The sequence below is a fragment of the Macrobrachium rosenbergii genome, chromosome 40, assembly GCF_040412425.1.
Source record: "Macrobrachium rosenbergii isolate ZJJX-2024 chromosome 40, ASM4041242v1, whole genome shotgun sequence".
Classification (NCBI taxonomy): domain Eukaryota; kingdom Metazoa; phylum Arthropoda; class Malacostraca; order Decapoda; family Palaemonidae; genus Macrobrachium; species Macrobrachium rosenbergii.
The window spans coordinates 31,189,755-31,212,927 of NC_089780.1; the positions used below are offsets into that span (position 1 = coordinate 31,189,755).

A 23,173-nucleotide genomic window follows, 5' to 3' on the forward strand; every position below is an offset into this window, starting at 1 on the left:
AATTACGTACTATATTTTCATATCATTCTCATGACTAAATGCACTTTTTGTGATAAGACTATTAAAATACTCAGGTACAGGTAGTGCTCGAGTTACGATAATTCGACTTACGATAATTCGCTTTTACGATGGGATTAGCAATTAATATCGATACAACAATATTTTGAAAATACGTATTTTTAAATTTACAATGCATGGCGACTGGCGCGAGGCAACAACGTACAATCAGGCAGTGACGGTGTACGATACGTTGGCCCGAGAGGCTGGAATAGGTACATTATTTCAATGAGCTGACCTCACTTGCCCTCTCAGTCGGAAGTTAAAATAGGTCAGTGTTCGTATTGCAATTTTTGTGCGTTTGTAAATACAGGTAGTGCACGAGTGGCGATAATTCGTCTTACGATAATTCGAGTTTACAATGGAGTTAGCAATTAATATGTACGACAATATTTAGAAAATATTTTTAAATTTCTGAGCGTGGCACAAGCAACAGCGCATACACTACAATTGCCGTAGAATCAGGCAGCAAGAAAGACTAACTTACAATAGACCAACTTCTTTTTCTCCATCTCTTTATTCCATCTTCTAGTTGAAAAAGTAAGAGAATAATAAAAGCATTGTTAGTAACCTTATACTCTTGCGAAAATGCGTACAGCCATAAACAACCGAACGAGACTCTGTTGTTTTGCTAATAACCGAATCGGATAACAACTGTTTTGCTTGTATTTCAACCATTGTACGGTTAAACAATTATCGTAGTTATGTTAAAAATGACGTTAAGTACTGATATGTTTTTACACTACCCTTATCCGCTTTGGAGAAAAGATCGGCAAGGAAATATACTGCTGCAGTAAAATTAAGCTGCAAGTTGTAGCTGACGCTGAGAAAAGAATGTTCAAGCTGCTAATGACTATAAATTATCGTACATTGGCAACATGGATGAAACTCGACCGCAAATAAAATTCGAAAGTATTTTAATCAAAACTACTGGACATGAAAGAACACATATTACTGCTGTTTTCACGCCGATAAAAGATACATACGAAAAGCTCGTGGTATGATGATGAAATCAAGAGAAAATAGCGAACGGAATCTTGATTTTTTTTGTTCACACAAAACAAAGGGCCAGCCGCCAACGTCATCTACTAACGAAAAAAATTGCTAAAATAATTTCACAACGAGACTTATTTAAGTTATATTTCGACATAAAAACACTTCGTATAACGAAAAATACATATGTCCCTTATAAATAAAGTATCTAGAGATTCATTTACGCTAACTAGAAGCAAGAAATGCCAATCTGAACCGAGTAAAATGCATCGAAATAAAGACAGCGTGATCGATTTCGAAACCAAAACATTTGATCGCTATGATCGAATTTATAATGCAAAAGCAGTTTAAGAATATTTACGATTGGATACAGTGTAGTAAAGCATAACTTTTAAAAGATCCATGGAAAATATGCACATTCGTTATTTTGATGTTTGTATAATACGGCGGTGTTATGTGAAAATAGAATACAGAATAATGTAGGCTAGGCTACCGTATATGATATACGAAAGTGCAGGCCAAGCCTTGTTTGTTATTCAATTTCTCTTTATACTGACTTATCATGTCAGTTTGCATTGAACCTGCAGAATTAGCTGACACTAATAATTACCATACCATATATGTATAAAGTATACTGTGTAGTGTAGGCTAGGCTACCATATATGTATAGATGGTACTGATTACCCTATTGTAGGCTAGGCCATATTCGAGTTATGATTTTTTAAACAAACGATGGGTTTTTTGGAACCTAACCCCATCATAAGTAGGGGAATACCTGTATAAGCATTTTTAGAGGGTTTTTTTGTGTTTAAACTATCAAAATAGGCAATTCTAAGTGTTGTTAAGTATTCACGGATTTTAGCTATTCGCTGGCGGGTGCGGTACGCATTCCCCACGAATACAGGGGTTTACTGTATTCTTATATTGCTTTTGTATTATAAATTGGGATCATAGTGATTATTGTTTTGGTTTGGAAATAGATTACACTGTAAGTTTTTTTCGCTGTTGCTTCTGGTTAGCGGAAATGAATCTCTAGATACTTTACTTATATGGGGCAAGGTTATTTTTCGTTATACTAAGTGTTTTTAAGTTGAAATATAACTTAAATACATCTCGTTGTGAAATTAATTTAGCTATTTTTTCATTAATAGATGATGTCAGTAGTTTGGGGGCATGTTTGTTTCATGTAAAAAATCAAGACCTGTTCACTATTTTCAGTTTATTTCATCATAATACAAGCTGTATGTATTTATCTTTTATCGGTGTGAAAACACCAGTAATATGTGTTCTTTCATGCCCAGTAGTTTTGATTAAAATACTTTCTCTCCAATTTTATTTACAGTCGAGTTCATCCATGTTGCCGATGCACGATAATTTATAGTCATTAGCAGCTTGAACATTGTTATCTCAGCTTCAGCTACAACTTGCAACTTAAATTTAGTAGTGTGTTTCCTTGCCGATCTTTTATCCGTAGAGAATAAGGGTATAATATATCAATATATCAGTTCTGTTCTACTTAACGTCATTTGTAACATAACTACGGTAATTGTTTACTACTGTATGATGGTTGAAATACAGTAAAAGCAAAACAACCGTTGTTATCCGATTTGGTTATAAGCAAAATATCAGTTTCTCGTTCGATTGTTTATGACTGTACATATTTACACAAGAATATAACGTTACTAACAATACTTTTATCATTTTCATTTACTTTTTAAATAGAAGATGGGATAAAGAGATGGAGGAAAAGAAGTTGGTCTATTGTAATTTGGTCTCTCTTGCTGTCTGATTGGCTGCTGCCCCTGCGCCGCTCGAAATTTAAAAATATTTTATAAATATTGTCGTATTGGTATTAATTGCTTATCCCATCGCAAAATCGAATTATCATAAGGCGAATTACAGGTATCGTAACTGAACTGAGTATTTTAATAGTTTTTCTGGGCTTTGACCTGTGTCAGCCGGTGAAATTACCATCTAGCACATATTTCTAGGTAAATTTATTGCTAAACATACCAGAGAAAAGCTAAATGCAATACTGGGGTTACTACCCCCAGTGCGAGCTCCATAGAATGGAGTCGTATATAAGGAAGGGTGAGTGTTGTCACTACCACAGGCCTCTGCCCTGTAGAGATATCCAATCTCAAAATCCCCAAAAGCGGTGTGCCGTTACAAAGCCCGCACCAGCTCCCCTGAATACCAACAACTCAGCCGCCATATTGGCATTCCATTTTAGCACGCGCCAGCGCCTTGTTGTTTGTTTCAACGGAGTGCCCTTTTGTGTTTTTTCTGTGCGCTGGAATGTCTTCCGTCCAGGAATTTACTTCATCTAAGTTGAGTACCATCTCCTTTTGAGTTTTTTGGCGTTTTGAGACCTTTTATTTAACCTCTAATTCGATAATTACGGGGTTGAATATGATGCCGGCCTCGGCCGCCTCTCTCTCTGACCACACGTGACCTTCAGTCTTCATTTGGTTTAATAGTATGATTCTGTCCCTTTGCTGTATGATAATATGTTTTAACTGTGTGTTTTTTACATATTTTCATATTCGCTCCTTGTCGGAGTCATTTTATTCCGAATTACCCCTTCCCTGGGGAGGCGCGGGTCCTCGCTTATCGTAGGCTATGAGGTTTCCCCCTCACGCCTTTATGATCATAATTCCATGTTCTCCTTGGACCCATTGCTCCTCCAGCACACGGGTATATTCTCTGAGATGGTGCTGTTATGCTAATTATATTTGCTAATTTTTAAGTTAACGGATGACATTTATATTTTTGGATTAATATTGTTATGCTTAAATGTAAGGGTCGGCCATTTTTCACCATCCACATCCCATATGACGCGAGTGGTTCGGCCCACCCTTCTACATGAGCCCTTTTATTATTTATGTTCTGTATGGATGTATATTATTTACTTTATATTTTTCATTGGGTGGTTAACTTTTAGTGTTACTTTAGTCAGATAGTTCCTGTGTTGGTCTCCTAGGCTAGTCCTCCTGGTCGCTGATCGGCTTCGGAAGGTTAGCTTAGGAAGTTAGGCTCCCTTACGGCTCTTTGCTCCCTACTTCCCCGACCAGGTCGTTTTGAGCCTTGGAGGGAGTCATGGGTGGGCAGGAGAGTCCCACGTTCTGTGCCCTCCTGATGGTATCGTCTGGTTCGGATGGGGGTTATTGGGCCTGTGATTTCCCACCCTCTCCCTGTTTTGGCCTACCAACTCGGACCCTCGGGTCTTCGCAAGGTTAGGCTGGAATAGCGAGGGTCTTCTCATTCGTAGCCTACTCCTGTCCGAGCCGTCGATGTCGGGCGGGCAACCTGGCATCGTGTGTCTCCCCTCCCCCCCCCCCCAACCTCCCCTTCCAGACCTCGGTTTGTCTTCCTACCCATGTAAAAATTGTCATTGAGAAGCGAGCCTGGGGTAGAGGTTGCTCCGAGCCTTTTTCGTATCGCTAGCTTTTTCGTATCGCTAGCCTAACAGATCCCTTACCCCTTCCTTTGCATTGGGTGGTTTTCCCTAGTTCTCCCCGCGCCAGGGACGCTGATCTCTTTCGACCGGCATCCTATGGGGAGTTCTTTTAGTGTCTAGGGGATGCTTCCCCACTCCCTAGCCACCGCTATTGATTACCACCTCTTTGCAGTTCCTTAGCATTTGGAGTGTAACCTAGTATTCTCCCCACGTTCAGTAGTCGTTCTCCCATGATCGACACCCCGTGGGGGGGGGGTTGCTATCGGCGTCCAGGGGGTGTCCCCCACCCATCTGGCCGCTGCCGTAGGTTCCCTCCATTTGACTATTCCCTACCCTTTTCCTAGCATCAGACGCGTGACCGAGTTTCTCCCTGCCCAGGGTTGTCGTTCTCTTAAGACCGACTCCCCGTGGAGTCTTCGTTCGGTATCCAGTTAGAGTTATCCACCTAACTGGCCTCCGTCTCGGTGTCCACTCTTCTGCTGGCTGTTATTGTCCTTGTTTTTTCCCTGTTTAACACAACTGGAACATTGACCATATAACCTGGGAATCTGTCTTGACTTTGGCCAGATCCTACCTCCGCTGAGTTTGTTGGGTCTCAAGTTACTCCCTCTTTAATATAATCACTCCGGTGGGTATAGTGTGTGGTTGGACGGCGTTCACCCCGCCTCCTCCGCCGCCACCATAAGTATAGTGTAACTCGATTCCCCTGGCATCAAAGTGGAGTTTTATAATCAGTGTATCATAACCATTGTTTCTTGGCAAGTACTCGTTGTTAACCATTCCGTACTGTGTATTTAACATACCTCTACCGGACTGTGTCTGGAAGTATTTATGTAATCTGTTATTTTGTTTATGACGCATGATCATAGGTTAAGGTTTTCTAGTAGCACCGGAATTACTCTGGCGGTCCTTAACATTTTCACTCATGTATCTTATATATCATCCCCCTATTACCTTATTAACTCCGGCGGGGTCTGACCGGACCATTTGCATGCTCCGTTAGTCATTTTTAAATTAAGACTCATCTCCGGCGACCCTACTCCGGCGTGCCTTATTAGCATACTCATGTACCGTCCGTCCACTTACAGATGGTACGTTGTCAGAGCATGGGTGCACAGCGGTCCTGCAGCAGTCCTGTGGACACGGTGTGTCGTTCCCACTCCGGCTGCGCGGTCCCAGTGGGGACCTGATCGTCTGGCACCCTGACGGATGTGGTGTGCTACGCTCTTACTGAGCGAGTTTTGGATGAGTCGGTAAGCTGCATGTCCACTAATCGTTATTCTCTCTTGAGTTTGTGGCCTTTATTGATATATATATTGACAGTTGGGGATTTCGTTAGTAAGCACTCCCCCCCTTCCAGGCCGACCGCAGCTCCCACGACTCTTCGCTGTCGACCCTCAAGACCTGGGTCAGTGGTTTCGGGAGGAACGTCGCGTCGGGGAAGCCCTACGTTCTGTCAGAGGAGTTCTGCAATCACCTCTACCCCGGCGCTCTCAGCGGCCGTCCCGGCAGAAGTAGCCGCCCCCTTGATCGCTAGGATCCATGAGATGACGGAGCCCTCCCACGAGGAAGAAGCCATCTGCGGAGAGGTAGCGGAGGAGGTTGCTGCGATAAACATCAACCTCGAGCCTATGAGCGTCGACCCGGACCACCAGGTTGCAGGTAAGGGGGTAAGTGAGGCAGATGTTTCTGATCCTCTTTTCAGCTCTCCTTCCTCTTCTGTCTCTTCCTTTAGAGGATTCGAGAAATCCTCTTACCTTGAGGACAGGTCAAGGTCTACTGTCCCCAAGGTAAAGTCAGTGAAAACCAAGACATTATCAAAGTCCTTTAAACACCAAAGGTCCCACCCTGGAGCTCCCTCGAAGTCATCACGGGCCCCTAGCCCCGTGCCGTCTACGAGCAAGGCTCCCCCCTCTGGAAAGGGATCAAGATCGAGGCAAAGTAAGGCGAGTCCCCCTCGTCCTGACTTTGACCCTGAGGTTTTGCCGAACTTCTTATGAAGAAGTTCGATAAAAGGGTGGAGGCCAGGATTAGCGAACTCTCCTCCCAGTTGGCTTCGGGCCTGAAGTCATCTGATGATTCTGTTAAATCCCTAGCAGAAAAGGTACAGACCCAGCAGAGCTTGCTCTCTGGGTTTATGCACGCCGGAGCAGCGGCTCAGTCTTACGCTGTTCCAGACGCTTCTGGTCTTCCTCCCTTTGATAAGGGAAACCCTTGGCGCCTGGCTCTTCATGCTCCTCAGCATGAAGATACCCTCACCATTGAAGGACTGGGTACTCGCAGGTTGGAGGAGCTGGAGTTCTTCCCACCTGACCTAGTGCCTCCTTACCCAGGGTATGCCAGGCTTACCGAGGTAGGCCTGGATAAGGTCGGATAAAGTCCCGAAGGAGACTGTCATCTTCCCGAGGGACCAGGCACAATCCACCCTGTTGCGCACGCTTACAGAGTGGGAGGCCGAGAACACGAAACTCACCCCTGTCAAGGGGACGTTTACGATGTTCTCGGTGAGGGATGCTATCCCAACCCCCTGCACGACTAAGGTAGCTCTGATCACCAGTCAGGCAGGCATCGAGGGCAAGCCCCTTCCACAACTCCGGGAGACAGATCCCACCTCTCTAGTCTTCCCCGGAGACTCTGAATTTTGGAAGGGAGCTCCGGCCACCTTTACAGTGGGAAGACTCGACCCTGACTGCGCTTCTTCCCTCTTCAGTGAGCAGCTTCCCAAACTCCCGGAATCTCTCCTGAAGGCCGAATCAGAAGCCAAGGCTAGGTTGAGTCGGTCCCTGCATTCCCTGACTTTGGCGGAGGCAACTTCGGTTGTCTACAATGAAGAAGCCCTCTTCCAGGTCTTTACCAAATCCCTACTGGCGGGATTCCAACAGGACCTGTATGACTTCATAGTGGCTCGCATGAATTGCCGAAAACACATCTTTGCGGCAGCCACTATAAGGCACGAGCCCAATAGGCTCATGAAGAGCTCTGTTTTGGGGGGCTAATCTCTTCCCGCAGGAAGAAGTAAATACGGTCCTGGCAGAGGCAACCAGGGCAAACCAAAGCCTCCGCTCCCGCTGGGGTCTCCCCTACAAGTGGAAGCCAACGGAGTCCGCCGGACCTCATCCCAGACCCGGGAAGAGGTTCAAGAAGTTCAAGAGACCACATCCTCAGACTGTGCTGCAGGCTGTTCCGGTCTCTCCAGCCGGCCAACCTTCAACCTCTAGAGTGCAACCTCAGCAACAGTATGTGTTGGTCCAACCAGCCCAACATACGCTCGCTTCCCCTACGTATGTGACATCTCCGGCTTTCAATGCTTCATTTGAAAGCCAAGGGGCATTTCGGGCAATCAACCGAAATGCCAGGGGAAGTAGAGCCAGAGGCTCTTTTAGAGGCAAATTGGCGTCCCGTTCCATCTCCCGAGGGAGGGGAGGCCGAGGTAGCAGAGGAGGTAGATCATCTCCCGCCCAGTGAGGCTCCTCAGGTAGGCGGGAGGTTGTATCTCTTTCGGGACTAATGGACCTTCAGTCCGTGGGCCCACAGCATAGTCTCCAAGGGTCTGGGATGGAGCTGGAGCAGAGGCCCTCCTCCGCTAGTCAGATTTCATCAGTCACCGTCCAAAGCCCTCCAGGACTTTGTGAAGGACCTGCTCCAAAAGAGGGCTATAAAGAAAGCGAGACACCTGAAGTTTCAGGGCAGACTGTTCAGCGTTCCAAAGAAAGGCTCCAGTCAGCAAAGAGTAATCCTAGACTTGTCTCGTCTCAATTTATACATTCAATGCATCGCATGCTTACAATCTCACAGGTACGGACCCTACTTCCCCGTGGAGCCGTAACCACCTCTATAGATCTTTCAGACGCCTATTATCACGTCCCGGTTGCGGGAAGATTCTCTCCTTACCTGGGGTTCAGACTAGGAAAGCAAGCTTACTCGTTCAGAGTCATGCCATTCGGGCTCAACATAGCCCCCAGAATTTTCACCAAACTGGCAGATACAGTAGTCCAACAACTACGGTCACAGGGGATCATGCTGGCCACATACCTGGACGATTGGATAATCTGGGCATCCAACGCCAGCGAATGTCGGAAAGCAACAGCCATAGTAATCGGTTTTCTGGAATCTCTAGGCTTCCAAATAAACAGGGAGAAATCCCGCCTGGTTCCGGAGACCAGTTTTCAATGGTTGGGGATCCAGTGGGACCTGGACTCTCACAAACTGTCTCTTCCGCCAGCCAAACGGAGAGAAATAGCCAAAGCAACCAGGCAATTCCTCAAGAACAGGAAAGCTTCCTGCCGTACCCAAGAAAGGGTCTTAGGTTCCCTTCAGTTCGCTTCGGTAGCAGATCTGCTTCTGAAAGCCAAACTGAAAGACATAAACAGAGTGTGGCGGAGACGTGTCAACAACAGATTCAGGGACAAGGTGTCCCTAATTCCGCCAGTGTTGAGAAAGAGACTCCGGCCCTGGACAACAGTCAAGTGCTTGTCAAAATCAGTACCGCTCCAGTTTCCCCCTCCGGCATTGGTAATTCACACGGATGCTTCTCTGAGCTGGTGGGGAGGATATTCTCAACACAAGAAAGTGCAGGGAACGTGGTCCACTGTGTTCCGTCAGTTCCATATCAACATTCTCGAAGCAATGGCAGTCTTTCTAACCCTAAAGAAACTGCGTCCAACCAGACTAATCCATATCAGGTTGGTTTTGGACAGTGCAGTAGTGGTGCATCGCATAAACAGGGGAGGCTCCAAGTCGAGCCGGATCAACCAAGTAATGATAGCAATATTCTCCCTAGCAAACAAGCACCAGTGGCATTTGTCAGCTACTCATCTGGCAGGAGTGCGGAATGTCATTGCAGATTCTCTGTCCAGAACAACTCCGCTGGAGTCGGAATGGTCACTGGACAAAACATCATTCGAGTGGATTTGCAGTCAGGTCCCAGGTCTCCAGGTAGATCTGTTTGCCACAGAAAGCAACCACAAACTTCCATGTTATGTGGCCCCCAACCTGGACCCTCTGGCTCACTCCACAGATGCGATGTCAATAAATTGGAACATGTGGCAGAGGATCTACCTGTTTCCTCCAGTGAACTTGTTAATGAAAGTTTTATGCAAGCTCAGGACATTCAAAGGTCATGTGGCCCTGGTAGCACCCAACTGGCCGAAGAGCAACTGGTTTCCTCTTCTTCTGGAGCTGAAACTCCGGTGCATACAAATCCCCAGGCCAAAATTGACACAAATAGTACAAACTTGGACTGTGTCAGCTTCCTCAAGAATTCAAAATGCCCTAGCTTTATGGATTTCATGAAATTCGCAGCTCAGAAAGATGCTAACATTGACCCTGTTAATACACTGTTCTTAGAATCAGACAAAAGGGAATCTACCCTCAGACAATACGACTCAGCAGTCAAGAAATTAGCATTATTCCTGAAAGAATCTGAAGCTAAAGAAATGACCACGAACCTTGCAATTTCGTTCTTCAGGTCATTATTTGAAAAAGGTCTAGCCCCTAGTACTATTACTACAGCCAAATCAGCTTTAAAAAAGATATTTTTACATGGCTTTAATATTAACTTAACAGACTCATATTTTTCATCAATTCCTAGAGCATGCGCTCGTTTGAGACCAGCAACCCGCCCACACACGGTTTCCTGGTTCTTAAATGACGTTCTTAAATTAGCATCAGATACTGATAATCAGAAATGTTCATTCTTAAGTCTGTTAAGGAAGACCTTATTCTTAATCAGCTTAGCCTCAGGTGCTAGAATTTCTGAGCTGTCCGCTCTCTCTAGAGAACCGAACCATGTCGATTTCCTCCCGTCAGGAGAAGTTCTGTTAGCCACGGATCTCAAGTTTCTTGCTAAAAATGAAGATCCACAAGATAGATGGTCCCCTTGGAAGGTTATCCCCCTTCCACAGGACCTGTCATTATGTCCAGTCACTGCTTTAAACGCTTATTTAGACAGAACCTCTAATACAACATCAGGCCCTCTTTTTGTTAGGGAAGGTGGAGGAACTATTTCTTTGAAGGCCATCAGACATCAAATCTTGTACTTTATTAAACAAGCTAACCTGGATTCAGTTCCAAAGGTTCATGATATCAGGGTGGTGGCCACCTCCACTAATTATTTCCATTATATGAATTTTGACGATCTCAAAAAATATACGGGTTGGAAATCACCTTCAGTGTTCAAACGCCACTACCTCAAATCTCTAGAAGCCCTAAAATTTTCCACTGTGGCAGCAGGAAGCATTGTCCCTTCTCTGGTGATCACACTTCGCATTCCTAACTGTTCTGTCACTCTCCCTCTCGCCTACCTGCCTCGTTTACTCCCCTTACCGTCTTCCTTGGGTCAGGCATACTTCACAGCCTGACTCCTGACCATGTTACATATTGTCTGTTGTCCCTTTTTGTTAGTGTTTAAGTCATTTATAACCATATTCTAAATTACTGTATTATATGTTTGCTATGGGGCATGGTTCCCCTGACTTGTTATTCCATGTATTATAATAGAGATTTTTTCTGCTTGGATAATTAAAACTCAGTTTTTAATCATAGTTTTATTTCTCTCCATCACAGTAGTTTTCAAGAGCTTCACCAAGCTGGTATGTTTAATTCTCTGCTATGATTTCACCGGCTGACACAGGTCAAAGCCCAGAAAAGGGATTTTGACAAAGGAAAAATCTATTTCTGGGGGAAGACCTGTGTCACCCGGTGACCCACCACTGTTCCTCCTTTCCCCCCCTGGGTAAAATACCAGCTTGGGGGGTGCTAACCTGGAATGCCAATATGGCGGCTGAGTTGTTGGTATTCGGGGAGCTGGTGCGGGCTTTGTAACGGCACACCGCTTTTGGGGATTTTGAGATTGGATATCTCTACAGGGCAGAGGCCTGTGGTAGTGACAACACTCACCCTTCCTTATATATGACTCCATTTTATGGAGCTCGCACTGGGGGTAGTAACCCTAGCATTGCATTTAGCTTTTCTCTGGTATGTTTAGCAATAAATTTACCTAGAAATATGTGCTAGATGGTAATTTCACCGGGTGACACAGGTCTTTCCCCAGAAATAGATTTTTTCCTTTGTCAAAATCCCTTTATCACAAAAAGTGCATTTAGTCATGAAAATTACATGAAAATACAGTAATTAGTGAATATTTCTCAGTAAAAAACACTGCGAATGGGAGAATTTTCTGCAAATAATGTGTATATATGTTCCATAGAGAAACCTAGTGAATTGTGAGAACGCAGATATGGGGGATTTACTGTATTTTTAGTCATGAGTTATGCAGAGTGCCACTGCCAATCGGGGTTACTTTTTCATACTTATTATTTTTAACCCAGAAACTGAACTGTGCTGTTAATAGTTTATGTAAATAGGACAGTGAATAATTTACTCTATACGTTTATGAGTTTTAATACAGTATTTCTTTGGTGTTGGTAACAGTTGCAAGCAATGCAATATTGTTACAGTGAATTATTTTGATTCCACAGTGATGAAGTGCAAATTGGTCCTGAAACTGTGATGACTGTGTTGTATACTGCCAAGAAGTATGCTGTACCTGCTCTTGAACAAGCTTGTGTTGATTTTCTCAAGCGAAATCTGTCTTCTGATAATGCATTTATGCTCCTTACTCAGGTGGGTTGATTGTAGTTTTCCGTAGACATAGGTGCTGTATGCCTAAATATTCTTCTGTTTGTTTTTGAAGAGTATGATATAACTTGAGAAATATAGCAGGTAAGAATAGACTTATCAGTTGGAGAAATCAATGTTGACCCCATATTGTTTTGAAATGAAATGAATTATTGATTGCAGATACCACAAACATTGATTTCATTGCTATTGTGATACTATTAAATGAACAATTGCTTTTGTTAGTGAGATTCAGTTAAGTTTTGTCAAGATGATTTTGTTTAATGTCATAATTATTGCAGTGAATTTTACTCTACACATTTATTCTTTGTTCATAGGTAGTGTTGTCTTGGTCTGCGTAGTTTCAAGAAAACTGTGACTCTAAAATATAACTAGTTCTGTTCCTTTTATTTAATCATTTGGAATGCTTTAATTAGAAAAAAATAACCTTTGAAGGTTAAAGTATTCAGTAAACAGATAGAAACATTACTGTAAAGTCCAGGTCTTTTGGGGCTTCTGTCTACTAGAAAGCATTAGCATTGTAGCTATGTGAATGAAGGTAAATTCTCAGAATCATCATAATGCCAAGAAATATGTAATATATCACATCTCCATGGAATGTTGTCAAATGCTATTTTCAGTTTGAAGCCATTCTAGCCTCATCATCATTGAGTATATTTGAGTGCCTTTAGACAAAATAGGCTTGGCATGATCCCTAAACAGAGCCTGATTTTGCTTAGGCATAACTGATTCATATAATGTGTGTATGCTGGAATCCTATCAATATTTTAAGCATCTTCAGATGATAACAGAATGAATCAGACTGGCAAATTTTAACTCCTTCCATCTGGAGAAAGATTGAGAAATTTGACTAGCAGTCAGGCTTGGTTTGATGATTCATGAAGATTGGCATATGTTGATTAAGTTCAGTGTACAGCACAGCAATGTAATTTAGGTCTCGATTGGTAAATAGTATGCTCAGCCATTTTCCTTGAACTTCATTTCACTAGGGAACTTCTGCTGTTGCCTCTAGGGTTTGTGCTTCTAGAGATTGTTTGTGTGCTGTATGGGTTGAATAACAGCAGCATCCACATTATGTTGAGGAGTCACCTTGTCAGAATTCTCAGTGCAAGAGGCCTTTGAGCTCTTTACTGATCAACTGTTGGGCAGTCTTCCTGGGGATGCTGATGTCATGAATTTAAGACTGGTTGTAATGCTACTTTTGAATTACTGTGCTGTAGTAATATTTTTTATATAAGTAACTTACCAGGTAATTACACTGCTATTAGTTCCTACTTTTCGCAGCAGCTTAAGTTTTAAAAATTTTACGGTAGAGCTCATATTGTTTTGGTGTAGGTAACAGACTCCGTCCACTTTTGGGGAAGAATATGTACAACCAGCTCGGGTATTCAGTTCGTTCATGCCGCTCGTTGACTGAACATTGGTCGCTGGGTAGCTTTCGTTTTGGTTTGTTTTCACCGGTTGTTTGTGAACATCGCCAAATTTGGTGAAGCACATTGTAGTTTTTGGTAATGCTAATCAGCTTTTTTTCCTTAATTGTGACTGGATGTGTCAGACACGAGCGCTCATAGTATTAGGTATTGCAGCACGGGCTGCAAGACAAGACTGACATCTGCTAAGTATGACACTCGTACTATCTGCACCTCTTGTAGAGGGCAAAATTGTTCTCCTGACATTAACTGTGACGAGCGTAAGGGGTGGGATCAGGGGAAATGGAAGACTTCAAACTCTCATTTAGTGAGACTTCAAGGAGATAGATAGAGAAAGGCGGCTGCTAAAGCCGAGGTTAGGTTGCAGCATACTCCTATGACAGCTTTTTCCCCTATTCCAAGTCCTCTGTCTTTACCTGTAACTCCTTTACCTAGCTCCCTACCTTTAGCGTCAAGTGGTTCTGATTCCTTCATGCATAGGAGGCGCAGTTGGCACTTTTCCGACGTTTCCAGATCGTTGAAAGGTCAGCAGCTCCTGAAAACATTCCTCCACTCCCTTATAAGTGTTCCAGAGATCTGGTTCAGAGTCCTGAACCTTCTTGTAGCTTCTGAGACCAAGAAGATGCCCTGATGTCTCCCAAGTTGTTTGTATTGCAATGCTCATCTAAGAAGAGCACTGATCGGGCAGTGTCAGCTGAGCACCCGATAGGGGTGCATTCAGTGTTGGCCGAGTGCACAGTGAGGGCAGACGGCATTGCGGTTGATCGCTCATCTGGCGCCAGGTGTTTGGCTGGCATCAAGCTGCCAGCTGTTGATACTACCATGCGTTTCGAAAGCTTGATAGCAGTTGAACGCACAGTGACATGCGATGGGCCAGTGGATTTTGAGCACCCGAGTGGAGGTGAGCAAGCTGTCTGAGCCGAGTGCTCTGACTATCATTTGGCGCCAGATCGTCATACATCTTCTGTGAAGTCTCGCCAGACTCAGTGCCGCACTCACCACTTCATTTGGCGCAAGTGTTTAACATCTCATACCACTGCTTCTGATCGTCCAACTCAGCCAGTTTCGACTAGTGTCACCGTTCCGGTGGTGCAAGATTCCTCTCTGGAACCGATTCATCGTCGTCTCAGTAACATCTTGAGCCTTTTAAAGAAGTCTTCGAGTACAGTGCAAGAACTAAAGGACTTAGCTTCTTCGATCTCATCCACGGAAGAAAATGTAGAGAAAGATCAACCAACTTCAGCTTATGCCTCCTTATTGAAGTTCTTTCTCTTCAGCTATCTGACTTTCTTCTCCCTTTCAGCCCCTTCGTCTCCAGGCTCGGCATACATGATGCAACAACCCACAGGTTCCTCAAACCTGCCAAAGATGGTTCTTTCCTGTTCTTCAAAGAAGGCTTTGTCTTGTATTGGGGATTGGTTGACCGATAAGAGGGATCTTGGCAAGGCCACCTTCTGCACCCCTCCTCCTCATTTGACGAAAAGGAGATATCTCTCTTTGTCACCAGGAAAGCTCCATCCTTGGGAGTTTCTGCCTCCTCCCAAGGGAACTTCTCCAGCTTCGATTGATTTGACGCGACGTTTGGTGTCCGCTTCGGCCAAGATAGGCTTTTCATCAATGGCGTTGTGTCATTTGGTGAAAGACTTATTCAAAGTCTTTGAAATATTCATCTTCCTTGATTGGACAGTGGGGGCTTTGACAAAGAAGATTGAAGAGTGCACAGCTCTAATGGGCAATTTTACTGCAGACTGGCTAGGAGTTTTATCCTGTGCGGACAAGGCAGTTCATGATGGATTGCAAGAATTGGCTGCTCTCTTTGCCTTAAGTGTATTGAAGAAGAGGGAGCTGGGGTGTTCGTTTGTCATCAAAGGAGTCACTCCTCAGAAATTCTCTGCTCTTTGCCCCATTGGACTGAGATAGTCTGTTTCCCAGGGCTACTTTGGAGCATGTAGCTTTGGAGTTTCAGAAGAAGAATACCCAGGATTTACTAACGCAGTCCACTAAACGCCCAAAGCAGCCGATTCGGACACCTGCAGTACCCATTAGTGTAAGGGTGGCCTCTCCTTTGCAGCAGCTGCCTTTTCGTGGCAGCAGAGCAGGGAATCAGTCCTGACCATGTACCAAGCCCTATGTGGTGCACACGGTCATCAAGTCATCTACCAGACCCTCTTCTAACAAGTGAGGATCCTGTCCTCTGTGTGACAGTGGGAGCAAGACTTCTCCATTTTTGGAGGAAATGGGAAGTCAAGAGTAGGGAACCATGGGTGATGGAAGTTTTGAGAGAGGGGTACTCAATCCCATTCAACGCAAACCCCCCATTGGCATCGGTGCCCATCAACTTGGCAGCCTACACTGTAGGCTCACAGAGGTTTTTGGCCCTGTCAAAGGAGGTTACCTCTCTACTCAAAAAAGGGGCTATAGAAGTTGTGAAAGACGTGAACTCAGAGGGGTTTTACAACCGCCTCTTCATCGTACCCAAGTTATTGGGAGGGTGGAGACCTGTCCTGGACGTAAATGCTCTGAATTTTTTTGTAAAGACCACGAAATTCATGATGGAAACCAGTCAGTCAATGCTGTCCTCCATTCATCAAGGGGATTGAATGGTTATGATAGACATGGAGGACACATACTTTCGCGTTCCAGTCCACCCGGAATCCAGAAGGTACTTGAGGTTTGTGTTCCAGGGCAGGATCTACAGTTTTGAGCCCTCTGTTTTGGTCTCTCAACAGCCACACAGGTCTTCACCAGGGTTCTTGCCCCAGTAGCAAAGTGGCTACATTTGATGGGCACCAATATATGCCTGCATCGCGATGACTGTCTCCTATGCTCCCTGTCAAAAAACAGCGTTGCATGGAGGACTTACAGAAGACCCCCTCCCTTGTCCAGGATCTGGGACTTGTGATCAACTTTAAAAAAGTCAAAACTAGTCCGACTCAGTCGATCGTCTATGTAGGGATGATGATCAATTCTCAGAGTTTTTGGACTTTTCCGTCACAGAGAAGAATTCTTTCCTGCCTACAGATGATTCAGAAGTTTCTCGTTCTTCCTTCCTGCTCAGCCAAAGAGTGGATGAGCCTCTTGGGCACTCTTTCGTCCATAGAGAAGTTTGTGCCGTTAGGGAAGCTGCACTTGAGACCCCTGCAGTTCTTCCTAAAGGCCAGCAGGTGCAGGAAGATGTCTCCGGACTCATTTGTCTTCCCAATTACTCCCGAAAACAAGGAGGACCTTCAGTGGTGGCTGGGAGAAGAGAGATTCCTGGTAGGGAAGTCATTTTTCCTTCTGAACCCAAGCCTAACCTTGTTCTCAGACGCTTCAGACCTGGGATGGAGAGCTCATTTACAGGACTTGGAAGTTGCAGGGACATGGTCTCAAGAAGAAAGATTGCTCCACATCAAGGTAAAGGAGCTGAAGGCGATACACCTGGCTCTTCAGCATTTTGCTTCGGTGACACACAACAGAATAATTGCAGTCCGCTCGAACAACGTGACGGCACTGGCCTACATAAGGAACAGGGAGGCACGCACTCTTTCTCTTTGCCAGGCGGCCAGAGATCTTCTCATTTGGGCCCAGAACAACCGTACAGGCAGTCCCCGGTTAACAGCGGGCTCGGTTAACAGCGACCCTGTTTTATGGCGCTTGTCTAGCGCCGAAAATCACCGATTTCCGCTTATCGGCACCGATAACCCCCGAAAATCACCAAAATCGCCGATTTTCGGTTAGCGGCAATTTTCGGTTATCATCACACCCTCAGAAACGGAACCCTGCCGATAACCGGGGACCACCTGTACTCCGATCGTCACCTGCTTCATTCAGGGCAAGATAAACGTTCTTGTAGATGAGTTGGGTTGCTGCAAACAAGTCCTACCGATGGAGTGGACGCTGAATCCGCAGGTGTGCACCAACCTGTGGAAACGGTGGGGAAGCCGTCGATAGGTATGTTTGTGACGTCGAAGAATCATCAGCTTCTCGTATATTGCTTGCCAGTTCCGGACCCTCTGGCTTGGGCAACAGACGCAATGCTTCAGGACTGGTCTGACCTGGACGTGTATGCCTTCCCGCCATTCTGTATGGTGAGGGAAGTCATCAACAAGTTTCAATCTCACAGCAACTCGTCATTGATGCTAGTGGCCCCATTTTGACCACAGAGGAATGGTTCCTGGACCTTCTAAACCTCTTAGTGGACTTCCCAAGACTTCTTCCACAGCGTCAAAGCCTTCTCAAACAACCTCATTTCTTCTGCTATCATTAAGGTTTGTCCACTCTCACTCAGACAGGCTTCAGACTGTCAGGAAGCTTGTCAGAGCAGAAGGATTTTCAAAGGCAGCTGTGAAGGCTATTGCCAACTGCAAGACGAACAATCTTCATCCAACATCTACCAGGCTAAGTGGTCAGTTTTTTGTGACTGGTGTCAAAGACATAGTATCCTGTCTTCTGAGACCATTTTAGCTCAAATAGCCAATTTTTTTTAATCTTCCTGAAGTCTTCTTGGGGACTAGTGACTTCGACTATTAAAGGCTATAGATCCATGCTCAATTCTGTCTTTAGGCACAGAGGTTTGGATCTTGCAACAAGTCAGGATCTTAGTGATTCGGTTAAATCTTTCAATACTTCAAGGGAACACAGACTGCCTTCTATTCCTTGGAACCTAGATGTCATGCTTCGTTGGCTCTCAGGGCCTACCTTTGAGCCTCTTCATACATCTTCCTTGAGAGACTTAACAAGGAAGGCTCTCTATTTGGTTGCTCTAGGGACAGCCAAAAGAGTTAATGAATTACAGGCCTTGGACAAGCAGGTTGGCTTTTCACAAGGTAATGCAGTCTGCATGTTTACCCTTGGGCTTCTTGCAAAGAACAAAACCCCAGCCAATCCTTGGCCCCGTTCGTTCTCTGTCAGGAACCTTACAGATATCCTGGGGCCTACAGACCAGGAGAGAGTTCTCTGTCTGGTCAGAGCCTTAAAATGTTACCTGGAGAGGACTAAGAGCATCAGAGGTTCCTCTTGTTCCTCTCGTAACCTCTGGTGTTCCATAAAGAACCCATCTCGTTCTAAGTCCAAGAATACATTATCCTTCTTTCTTAGAGAAGTGATCTCTGAATCCCACAGGGGAACTCAGGAAGAGGTTTTACCTTTGTTGAAAGTTAAAGCCCACGAAGTTCGGGCAGTCGCCACTTCATTGGCTTTTAAATGCAATCTGTCACTGTCAGCTATATTTCAGTCTATGTGCTGGAGGTGCAGATCTGTGTTTGCCTCTCATTATAGGCATGATGTAGAAACCAAGTATGAAAACTCTAGTACATTAGGACCATTCCCCGTGGCTGGCTTGGTACTGGGTTGGGTTTGGTATTTTATGTAAGGTGTAGGTAACAATATATGGTTGAAAAGATTTTTCTTGTACTACGCCCAGGGCAAGGGCTTATTCTTTTGTATAATGCTTTGGCAACCATCGGAGTACTCCTTGGTGGCAAAGCACCCACTAAAGTAGAGGCGGTTCTCAGCTTTACTGCTGCGCTACTACAGGTTGATGATGAGCACCAACTAGAGGTAGTTCCCGTCTGCTGTAGTAGCTCCCTCAACAGGTAATGTTACAACAAGCATTGTCCAATGCTGGCTACTTATCTATTTCAAATTCATCTCCGTTACTGAGTGTTTTTGAGTAGTTAGTGTCCATGTATCCCACCTTTCTCTGTGGGATTCAGCAATGTAATACTTGGTAAGTCACTTACCGTATTTGACGGCGTATAAGACGCACTTTAAAAAAAAAAAAATGGCCCAAAAAATCCCCCTGCGTCCTATGTACATAATGTAGGCTCAAAATTTAAGAATTTTGGTCGAAATTATACATGAAACGTCACGTAGATGTTGTAGCCTAGCCTAACATTCGGTGTTATCCTAATAACCTATTAAAAACAAAGTTTTTATAGTTATTTATCATTATCACATTTACCATCACCGCAATTACTACTGCTAGTATTATAATCAATATCTACGTTGTTATTATCGATATTTTCATTAAAATGTGTTAATATTATCGTCGTCTACAGCGGATCGCCGCATTCCACATTTACAGACTTAAAGCACGTGCTGCCACCTATTGGTGATTATCTCTGAGAGCTTTACGGATAAGAAGGCTTCGTTCAGTTGGTAGTTGGCAATTCCTGCTAACATTCTCTTTACGCATAACAACATGGCTTCGATCAATTGGTGGTTGACAATTCCTGCTACCATTCTCTTTAGGCATAATAACAAGGCCGTTGAGTTGATACTTCATAACTCGTGCTAGCATTCTCTTTTAAGAATAATAACATGGCTTTGTTCAGTTGCTCACGAGACTCGAGCCGTTACATAGGAAACATTTTTATTTATTGGATTTTACCCCTTGATTGCATACTTTTATAATATATAATGGATGTATATAACATATATTACCGTAGGTAACATCTTTATTAATGTTTTTGTTGATTCTGCGGTAAGAAACAATGTTTACAAATGAATGTGTTGCAATCTATTGGTAAACCTATGAGGTAGCTTTCAGCAGCAGACTAAACATTCGATCGTAGTAAATGGTGATTGTATAAATACATATTTTGATAAATATAAATATGGTAAATAACTTCTTTATTAATGTTTTTGTTGATTCTGTTGGTAAGAAACAATATGCATATGATAACCTAATACTGTACTACAGTTTTTACTTACCAAAATCATATGAGCATAGGCTAGGAAACCTTATTTTTTTTCCTTCAATGTCCTGCTGAAATTGGAGTGCGTCCTATGCAGACATGTGTCTTATAAGCCATCAAATACGGTATATGAATATGACATTTTTATAAAAAAATAAAGTTTTATATATACTTACCGAGTAATTACATGATCAGAGCCCTCTCGCCTCCTCTCTAATGGACATTATGTATGAACAAATTGAATATATGAGCCAGTTGTACCTATTCTTCCCCGAAAGTGGGCGGTGTCTGTTACCCACACCAAAACAGTATGAGCGTTACCGCAAAATTTGTAAAACTTAAGCTGCTGCAAGAAGTAGGCACTAATAGCAATGTAATTTGGTAAGTATAGAGAAAACTGGATTTTTTCATAAAAGAGTCACTTAAGAGTAAGCCAGGGTGTATGGAAACATTCAAAAGAAGGAACCGGAAAAAATGAATGGGAGGAAAGTATTTCAACATAAAAATGCTGAAGAAAATGCGATGCACCACAGTGTTCCTGGAAACTGTGGCAGGAAGTGCTGGAAGAAGGAAAAATGTCACCAATTACGTATAAGGTTGACTGGGTGCTAGGTAATCAGCCCCATGAGGAGTCTTTATTATGAGCCAACTACAAGAGGAGTATCATACCAGTGGATGATGTTAAATATTTGTAGATCTAGATGAGGTGTTAGACAACTTAGTAAAGTACCAATAAAAGCAGTGAGATGGGTATTACTAAGCTCAAAAAGACTCACTGACCAATTGATGATATTTTACCAGAACAAAAGATTGGTAGTGAAAAGTAGCAGGGTAGCAGGTATGCCAGAAGAATGTAAGCTAAATATTGGTGTCCATCAATGAACAGCAGTTAGTCTTTTGTTGTTTATGATAGAATACAAGAAAAAAGTGGTACGTGTATATTTCAGTGTAAAAATACAGAGAAGTAAGACTGTTGTGCAGTTGGATGGACATTGCAAAGACAGGGTGGTAGAAAGACTCATTTAGCAAGTGATAGTACTATACCATTACACAATAGCTGGTGTGAAACAGTTGCTGATATGAAAATAGGACATAGATAAATTTTTGTGTCCAAGGACCAGTGAAGAAATCCACAAAAGGGTAAAGAAAAGGGCAACTTAGAACGACTGTATGTAGTAACCCATATAACTTTATGAGTGTTGAATTGTGTAAGTTTGGAACATTTAATGTTTATTTATTCTGATTTGGTTGCTTGAGAGTTCTAGGTAGCTGGATTCTGGATAAATGGGACTTATTGGGCTTTAAAGCCACCAATTGTTATTCTAAAAATTCTACTGTATTACAAATCAAGTTGTTACCATAGATTTTATGAACTGGTATGAATATTAAATTGTGCTGAATCCCTGGTCAGTAACCATTCAGAGATGGGAAATTGTGAGTACTGTACTGTATAGCAGCCAGATCTTCAGCCTTTATGGGTCACCACTAAAGTCCATTATGATGGATACATGAGAGTTTTGTGTAGTGTTAAGCTGATCAATTACAGCTGAATTAACTAACGGTAATTTTATAGCATGCATCAGCCTTAAAAGAAGACATATAGAAGTAGCATTATGATACCTCAAAAGTCACCATACCTATTTTAATGCAAGGTTACTTGGCCATCACTCATGACCTAATCTCAGTCTGTAGGGTGCAACAACTTTAACTATAAAACATGTTTTATTCAACTTCTGAGCTATGATAATCCTTGGCCCCAAATTGTGTAAGGAAAATGTGTCAGAATTTTCATCATATCTGTACATTTCAAAGGATCTGTTTATACATTCCAAAGGTTCAGTTACGTTGAAATTTACCAGTCAAAATATAATTATTTTGCTCTATAAGTTAGACCTGTAATTGCTCTGTTTCTTACTCTAGTCTTATGTAACTATATCATCACTAGCTAAAGCTTGCATATTACTGCTTTTGAGGATACTGTGGTGATTACTCATCAGTGAAGAGAAAACATGCAGATTTCCTCCTTTTCTTTATCCTAAGATCTGCTATTACTCCAGATCTAGTGAAATAGAACTTCAAGTAAGCTTCTTAGAAAAATAGGCAAAATATCGTTTCCCAACACTGTCATTCTGACAAGTACTGGTAGTACATTGAGTTATGGACTGCCACTCCAACAATACTATGATAAGAGTAAAAGTAATGATTCTTGTACTTGATTAACATACCAGTAGCCTCAACTGGCATTCTAGTAGCTCCAATCTATACTTTGGCATATAAGATACAGTAGATCATGAAATTATATGAATCCCTTTACGGAGAGCTGTATTTCTCCCTTTCCATGAATCTCCAATTATTAATCAGATTAGATAATTGCACCCCACATGGTGCACTGTAGGTATTACTTAAGGTTCTTTGCAGTATCCCTTCGGCCCCTAACTGCAACCCCTTTCATTCCTTTTACTATCTCTCCTCATATTCTCTTTCTTCCATCTTACTTTCTACCCTCTCCCAACAATTGTTTCATAGTGCAACTGCAAAGTTTTCCTCCTGTTACACTTTTAAAACCTTTTTACTCCCAGTTTCCCTTCCAGAATTGAATGACCTCATAGGTCCCAACACTTGGCATTTAGCCTAAATTTTATATTCCATTCCATTCCAGATAATTGAGCCAAAGTTTCTTGTCTCTGATCTACTTGGATGCTGTTTTCATTATCTTGCACATTTGGTAACATAGTTCTATGAGTAGTTTTTCTCTCACATCATCAGTAATTATCACATCTTTTTATCTATATAATCTTGTTCTAGGAAGAGTAAAAAATAAGAGCTAACAGCAGATGAGACAGGGGTTTGTCCAGGCAAACAAAGTTAAGCTCTCATCTAATTACTACTTTTATGTAACTAGGTGTTTGGAATAA

At 43.2% G+C, this 23,173-nt stretch overlaps 1 protein-coding gene across 6 annotated transcripts in view; it reads left to right on the plus strand.

Moving 5' to 3' along the window:
* The window catches only part of LOC136826313 (BTB/POZ domain-containing protein 1-like), a 531,599-nt gene that overhangs the window by 394,318 nt on the left and 114,108 nt on the right, over nucleotides 1–23,173 (plus strand). For all 6 annotated transcript variants that reach the window (XM_067083546.1, XM_067083547.1, XM_067083544.1 and 3 more), the window contains exon 6: nucleotides 11,989–12,133. In XM_067083546.1, coding sequence (XP_066939647.1) covers nucleotides 11,989–12,133 — 145 coding nt within the window. The remainder of the gene's footprint in view (nucleotides 1–11,988; nucleotides 12,134–23,173) is intronic.